The sequence below is a fragment of the Apteryx rowi genome, unplaced genomic scaffold (assembly GCF_003343035.1).
Source record: "Apteryx rowi isolate R43461 unplaced genomic scaffold, aptRow1 scaffold_358, whole genome shotgun sequence".
Lineage (NCBI taxonomy): Eukaryota > Metazoa > Chordata > Aves > Apterygiformes > Apterygidae > Apteryx > Apteryx rowi.
Genome location: NW_020450063.1, coordinates 61264 through 68322, shown reverse-complemented (window position 1 = coordinate 68322; position 7059 = coordinate 61264). Strand labels below are relative to the sequence as shown.

The window sequence follows — 7059 nt, the reverse complement described above, 5'->3', positions numbered from 1 at the left end:
TAGTGATACTGATTTTGGGGTGCTTGTTAACACTGGAAAGTTATGCTGGATTACAGTAGGCTATTAATTATAAGAGCTATTTTTTAACAACTTCATCTGTGATCTTTCCTGTTCCAGAAATGAGTGTCACATTACACAACATGAAACCACTTTCAGCTATTTCTGAATAATTCCACCAGTAAACAAACCCTTTTAGCCTATCATTTACTTTGACAGTTAGTCCAAGACAGAAATCCTTCAATAAAAACAGAATGTTCTTTTTAAGAGTTAAAAAAGTCACCGCCAGTAACACAATGCAACTTCTAAACATCTTAGTTTTGCTGTCTCTGTTGCTCTCCTCCTTCCACCCAGTATGAGCAGATCCAGCTTGCAAGATGCTGACCATTAACAAGAAACACTGCACATCCATCACATCCACTGCCTCAGAGGGAGTTGAGGGCACACAGGGTTTTGCAAGACCAACTTCAAACTACGGATATAAAATTCAAAGACCTAGAGGAAGGCAATAAAGTGTATAATGAGTATCTATCGTTCCTAATATAGCTCCTGTTTCCACCATGCAAAAAGTACTCTGAAGAAACACTGAGACAAGTGGTTCCCAGAGACACCCAGGTGAGAGGCTCACAGCTGGTCCATGGAAGGCAAACCGTCAAAGATACAGTCTTTTCAGAGGAATATTTTATGATGGTGCTACACAGCAATTTATGAGAAACTCTGGAAGTTGTTAGTAGGAATATTGGGTTATTACTAGCACAGGAATCAGAGTTGTTTTTGAACCACTGGCCTGCTTCACTGCAATATGTATTTTACACTTAATAACGCCCCTGGTGCCCCTCAACATGAGATTTACACCAACTCTGAGTGTTATCCAAGTGATTTATTTTCATAAATTACTTGTTAGATAAACCTATTATTTATGTGCTGGGAGACTCTTTTAAGGAACCTTACATATTTCTTCTTGCATTCTACAATGCTGCTGATGTACATTTGCCCTCTTTGTTACATAAAATAGATTAGAATATCCTCACACCATATATATATATTGAAATGTCTACTCTTTTAAATGACAAACAGTTTGCACCTTCTCAAATTGAGATACAAAATCAAATACAAGGGGAAGGGGAATAAATATTGTCACAGAACACTCCCCCCCCCCCCAAAAAAAAAGAAGCCATGGAGGTAATTGGTATGCAGTTAGAATTTACTGCCCAGTTTCCATTAAATTTAACAGTCTATATAAACAGTCCTAACTCCATAGCTTAGCATGGAGAACACACAACTAGAAGAGGGAGAGAGGCAGTAGATTAGAGACCATCTTTCAATTCAGAAGACTGAGGTAATCATAAATTCACATTTAGCTTTATAAAATAAGCAGTCAAAATTACTGCACTTGAGGTGGGATATTCAGATTCTGCAGCCTCTGTGGCCTAAAAGAAACCCACAAGAATATCTCTACAGAAAATCTTGTCATTAGCCTTGTTTGGCTTAAGAGAGAATCAGAGCTAAGACATCATTGCCTTATTCGCACCAGAGGAACTGAGATCAATGGGACAACTTAAAGTGATTATGGTAGGCAGAATTTTAAAATAGGAATGAGGGAATGTTATAGAAACTGAAAATTTATGACCTTGAACCCAACTCAGCATCTGTTTTCTTGACAAACATGATCAAGTTTTAAACACAAAAGTTCAAATTTAAAAACAGTTTTACAGTATCTTCCATTAAAGCAAACTGCTTTCACAATTTTTTTTTTATTTGAATAGAAAAAGACTGTTGCTGACTTGGGTTTTATTTGTTGAATTTAAACATAGCCTTGTGATAATTTGCAACTAGAACCATTACAGTGTCATGCCAGTGCACGAAGAAGAACCAGAAAATGCAACCCAGTAAAAAACAAAACATCAAACTCACTAGTTCAGTTACCAGGCCAAGTGAAACGCCAAAGCAAATAAACAGCATCAATGGTGAAAATGCACCAAAATATCAAATATCAAATTGGCTTAAGTTTTAATAATCTGAGGTATCATAAGCAACACAGATAAGATTTTTTTTTAAGAATATATGACTTTAATTGACTTTGTCCCTTTAATGATAAATTTACAATGAAAATGACATGTCCACCATAATTTTGAAATACAACATAGCTACCACTCATTTGCTGCAAATGCCTTTGCATTATATTTGTTTGTGGCAGAGAAATAAATCTGACAAAAATAAATTCTTATACACATCCACTCTCGTGGGCTTAATAGCAAGATAAGATATTTCAAATTAAATAAATTAAGACAAAATAAAATCAAATCATATAAAAGTCCCTCCTGGATCTCCTCAAGCAAGAATTTCCTCAGCACAGTATTACACCAACTTTCATACGTAAGGGAAGAAACAAGATCTGTTTATCGTGAATGAGGCAAAATGATGCATTGGACATTGGCCTGATATTTTACCTCCTGTTGATTGGGACCAATGACTTTTCCTATCCTCCAGTGGGGTCCACCCCCAGAACTCTGAGGCCATCCGTATTAAGAAGAGCACACATGGCAAATAAACACACGGCACCCATGCAACTTCTGGTGCATTTACTGATTCTCTGACGCCCCTCCCCAAATGCTGTCAAAGATGCTAGCAGCAGCTCTTCAGATACCTGCTGTGGACAGGTCAAGTGGAGATCGTTTAATTTCGAAGAGAAAGAATTTGCTCTGCCATCTCTCCGTGCTCCCAAAATGTGTACTCAAGCATTAGTGAACAAATATATCAAATAAATATCAGATAAGAGCACCCAAAATACACTTGGTAATGCAAAGAAAGGATATATTTTAGAGTATGGTCAGATAAGATATCTGAAGCTTCCACTGTTGCTTCTAGAAATGTCAGGACAATTCAGAAATGTCAGTTCCTTTACTGGTTTCCAGATTGTAATTGAAGGATCATGTAGCTCTCTCACTCTTTCTCTCTCTTTCTCTTTCTCTAAATAGGTCTATAAAGATCAGCTGGAAAGTGTAGACAGAATTGTTCACTGGTTAGCTTTACTTAGAGCTACAGGGTATATATGTGCTGTGTTTTGTCTTATTGATCAATCTAGCTTACATTTTTAGCACACACAAACAAAAATCAGAAAAAAGAAAAACTCGATGAAAAACACGAACACCACAAAACAAATAAGGTTCCAATCGTGCAAAATTTGCTTCACTGGATAAAGCACTTCTTGACACAGTAATGTCCAGAATCCCCCTCCCCCAGAAAAATACAGGACTGAGACTGAAGCCATTCTTTTTTTTTTCTTTTTTTTTTCTTTTTTTTTTTCCTTAAGGCTATACAACACAAAGAAAGAAAGCATGGAAAGAACACCTCATCAGGTTGAACACTTCATTCTTCTGGCTCAGGAGTGAGCCTTTGATAAAGCGACTGTGTGATCCGAGTTACTTGTCTCATTGGGACAACAAGAAGAGAAAGAAAAGAGGGAAAAATGAAAGAGAGAGGAAAAAATAAAAAAGAAGAAGAAGAAAGTCAATGATCCCAACAATAAAATCCGAAATTGACTTTACAATCACAGGTACAAATTGCTCAGGTCGATAATTTCATTTCTCCTAAAGATCACTGTCGTCTAAAACTAATTAGAGGCGCAGGTTTCCCGAGGAATTGTCAATATTCAAAGCAAATGTTGGAGTTTAGAAGGTTACCATTCTTCTACTGTGACAGTCTGACAGGGCGACTGGAAATACTGTCAGGTGCCGCCAAGTTCAGGGTGTTGTTAACGACTGAATCCTTGCTCCAACTCATGGATCTGTCTCCTATTCGGCCTTCTTTTATAGTGGAAAGACTAAGAAGCCAGAAAAGGTTGAATATTTCCACCCTCCCATGAGGTTACCCCTTTCCAGTTTGAGATGCACTTTGTCTTCTCTTTCCATGTGGAGCAAGACCCCGTTGCTGGCTGCTTCTCTGGTGACATCCTGATCCCCTGCAAAAGCTGAAATCACTGGGTAGCCGTTTTGCATTAAACTTACCTAAAAAGTGCAAAGAGAGAGAATCTGAGTTTTCTCAATACTGTCAGTGACTTGTTTGCCCTGTGCACTTCATGAAGCTTTTGCACAGGTTAAAGACAGGGTTGAATTAAACTAAGGCAACGTATAATTTCTGTCATGCACAAAGACCCCTTTAATTAAAACAGCCCCCAGCCTCGTTCTTCACTTGCTAGATTTTGTAAATGCCCCTTAGCATCTAGAGATGAGGATTTGTAAATGGAAAGAAAGCATCTTCTTTAGATCGCAACCCACCTGGATGGTTTGCCTGTTATAGACCTTGACCACGTGGAAACTGAAACTATATATCCCTTTTCTTGGTGCTACAAATATACTGGAAGCAAGATCAAAATGGTTGCCAATATTAACTAATACCTGGAAAGTAAACAAAAAAAGGGGGGGGGGGGAGAAAGAGAGAAAGAGAGAAATCAGGCCCCGCCTTAGACAAGCTCCAGTGAAAATCCGACCTGAGCTCTGTGACCGATAAAAAGCTTAATTGAGATGGCATTTTCAGCACAATTAAAAGTACACTGCAGGGGAATGGAGTCAAGTTAAGAGGCATGTAAAAAGCATCGCAGTTCATAGAATGATTTAGTTATGCAATGATGAGCTCCAAACCCTGTTAGATGAAATGCAGATGTCCACACTGCACTGTCAATAAAGCAAGCATGGCAGGTGGGGGGCTGGAGGGCGAAAGCAAAGGAAAAAAAAAAACTCTTCAACACATGATGCAAATATATGCTTTTTAGATTGCACTACTGAAACTAGATCTTTAATAGAATATGCCACTAAAATCGAGTTTAATAGGATATTCAACTAAAATCAGGCTGGGAAACCTTTCAACGAAGCAGGAGTGGATGGGCAGCATCAGTAACATCTGACACTTCATGCTGCAGTGTCTGTCCCCCTGGAGGGCTGTGCTGGCTGACCCGGCACCCTCCGCGGGGGGCCTCCTCCTCTTCCCCGAGAGCAATCCTAATTTGCCATAAATTACAAGGGCCTTCAAAAGAAAAAGCGGGCAGGAGGGAATGAGCTGACCCCTCTGGCAGCGGTGCCAAGGGCCACTCGAAAGCAGCGGCCCGATCGTGCTCCCGCGGAAGCTGGCGGTGCGGATCGCCGCGGTCCCCGGCTCATCCGGTCGCTCCTCCTCCCGGCTCTCGGGACTGGCAGCCCGTTTTAGCTCAAAGGCACGGGTAACGAAAAATAACCCCCCACGGGCCGGCCGGCCACCCCGGGCGGTGGGCCCCCGCCGGCTGCCCGCCGCGGGGCGGCCCCGCTCCCGCCTGGGCACCCGGCTCGCATCATTTCCTACACGGCTTAACGCAGCTTTGGGGGCTACGACCTCTGCTTCGGCTGTTTTAGTGAAGAAAAATACAAAGCAAGCCTTTCTCCAAGCGGGGGGGGGGGGGGGGAGGATAGCCCCGTGAGCCCTTCCTTTTAAATATCCAAACCCTACTGTTTCCAAGAAAGGAAGAAAAAAAAATCCGTTATTGTGGGATCTCCAGTGGAGGGATGCCTCCAAACTCCTGAGAACAGAGCATTGCGGGGTAAAGTATGTAAATATGCGACACATATTTTTTTTCCCCTACTGATCTGACTTTATGGGGTCTTGTACGCGAGGAATAGCTGTGCAAACTCATTAGGAGGGGACCGGCAGACAGAGGGACGACAAGCGGGCTGACCGACGAATGGAGAAAACAGTTTGCGTGTGTGCATTTTGGCTCACGCTGCAATACTACCTCGGGATACAGAGGCAGCAGAATGAAGTACATTTCTTCACCAAAAAAACCCAACAAAACAAAACAAAAAAAACAAGCAGCAGGACAGGGCACGGGCTCCGGGAGGCAGGCAAGGCGGTGGGGAAGCCCTGCCCCGGGAAGGGGCAGCACGACCAGGCAGGGCGGGTTCGGGCTGCCCGCTGCTCTGCCCGGGGTTTGCCGTGCACAATAAACCCGCTACTAACCCACCTTCGACTACTTTGATAACACGGGAAACACCCTCTTCTTCCTCCCTCCTCCCTTCCCTTCCCCGGAGAGGTGCTGCAACATTGCCAAATGCGCTCGGAACAGGCAGGTCCAGCGACTCCCCTGTAGCAAATCTCCATCCTCCGCTCGCCCTGAACATCCCCATTTGCGACGGGGCCCTGAGGGGGGAGCGCGCTCCTCCGCCCCGCACCCCCCGCACCGCCCTCGGCTGCGGGCACCGCCGCCGCGGCCCGAGGCTCCAGCCCGCACGTCAAAGCGCCCGCGCAGCAGCGGCGGGGCGCGCCGGGGCGTCAGCCTCCTCCCTGCCACCCGCCACCCCCCGAGAAGCCCGTAGCCGGCTAAAGCAACTTCCCAAACTCTTCCTGGGGAGCTATTAAACTGTTATAGAGCCGGTGACTCCCTAGCAAAAGGAGGAAAGGAAGAAAGAAAGGAGGAAGGGAAGAAAGGGAGAAAGGGAGAAAGGGAAGAAGGGAGGAAGGGAAGAAGGGAGGAAGGGAAGAAGGGAGGAAGGAAGAAAAGGGGAAAAAAGAAAGAAAGAAAAAGGGGAAAGAAAGAAAGGGGGAAAGAAAGAGAGAGAGACGGGAAGAAAGAAAGACGGAAAGAAAGGAGAGAGAGAGAGAAAGAAAGAAAAAGAAAGAAAAGACAGGAAGAAAGCAGAAAAGGAAGACAGAAGGCAGGCGCGGCAATCACACGGCGTTAGCAGAGGGGTGCCGGGCAGCGGGGTCGGCGCAGGAAGGATGGGTCGGCCGGGAAGGGAGGCAAAGGCAAAGCAAGGCGGCGGCTGACCTGGTCGAAGTAGATGGTCATGGTGCGGTTGCTCATCTCGGAGGGCTCGTGGTTGGTGCTGCGGGTGGCCGAGAAGGCCACCTTGGCGCTGCCCGAGCGCACCGAGATGCCCAGGGAGGAGGTGATGGCGCCGTCGGCTGAGGGGCTGGAGTCGCACACCACCAGGCACTTCCCCTCCAGCACGATGGGCTCCGTGTCGTTCTGCGCCCGCACCGGGCACCCGGCGGGCAGCAGCAGCAGCAGCAGCGGCAGCGCCGCCGCCAGGCAGC

General features: G+C 45.0%; 1 protein-coding gene across 1 annotated transcript in view; it reads right to left on the bottom strand.

Annotated features, from left to right (window-relative positions):
- Positions 1-3122: 3122 nt before the first annotated feature.
- Positions 3123-7059, bottom strand: part of CBLN2 (cerebellin 2 precursor) — a 7133-nt gene continuing 3196 nt past the window's right edge. Inside the window, exons 3-5 of the mRNA XM_026073025.1 lie at positions 6791-7058; positions 4275-4394; positions 3123-4004 (exon numbers count right to left, since the gene is read on the bottom strand). Of these exons, the coding sequence (XP_025928810.1) occupies positions 3807-4004; positions 4275-4394; positions 6791-7058 (586 nt within the window). The 3' untranslated portion in view covers positions 3123-3806. The remainder of the gene's footprint in view (positions 4005-4274; positions 4395-6790; position 7059) is intronic.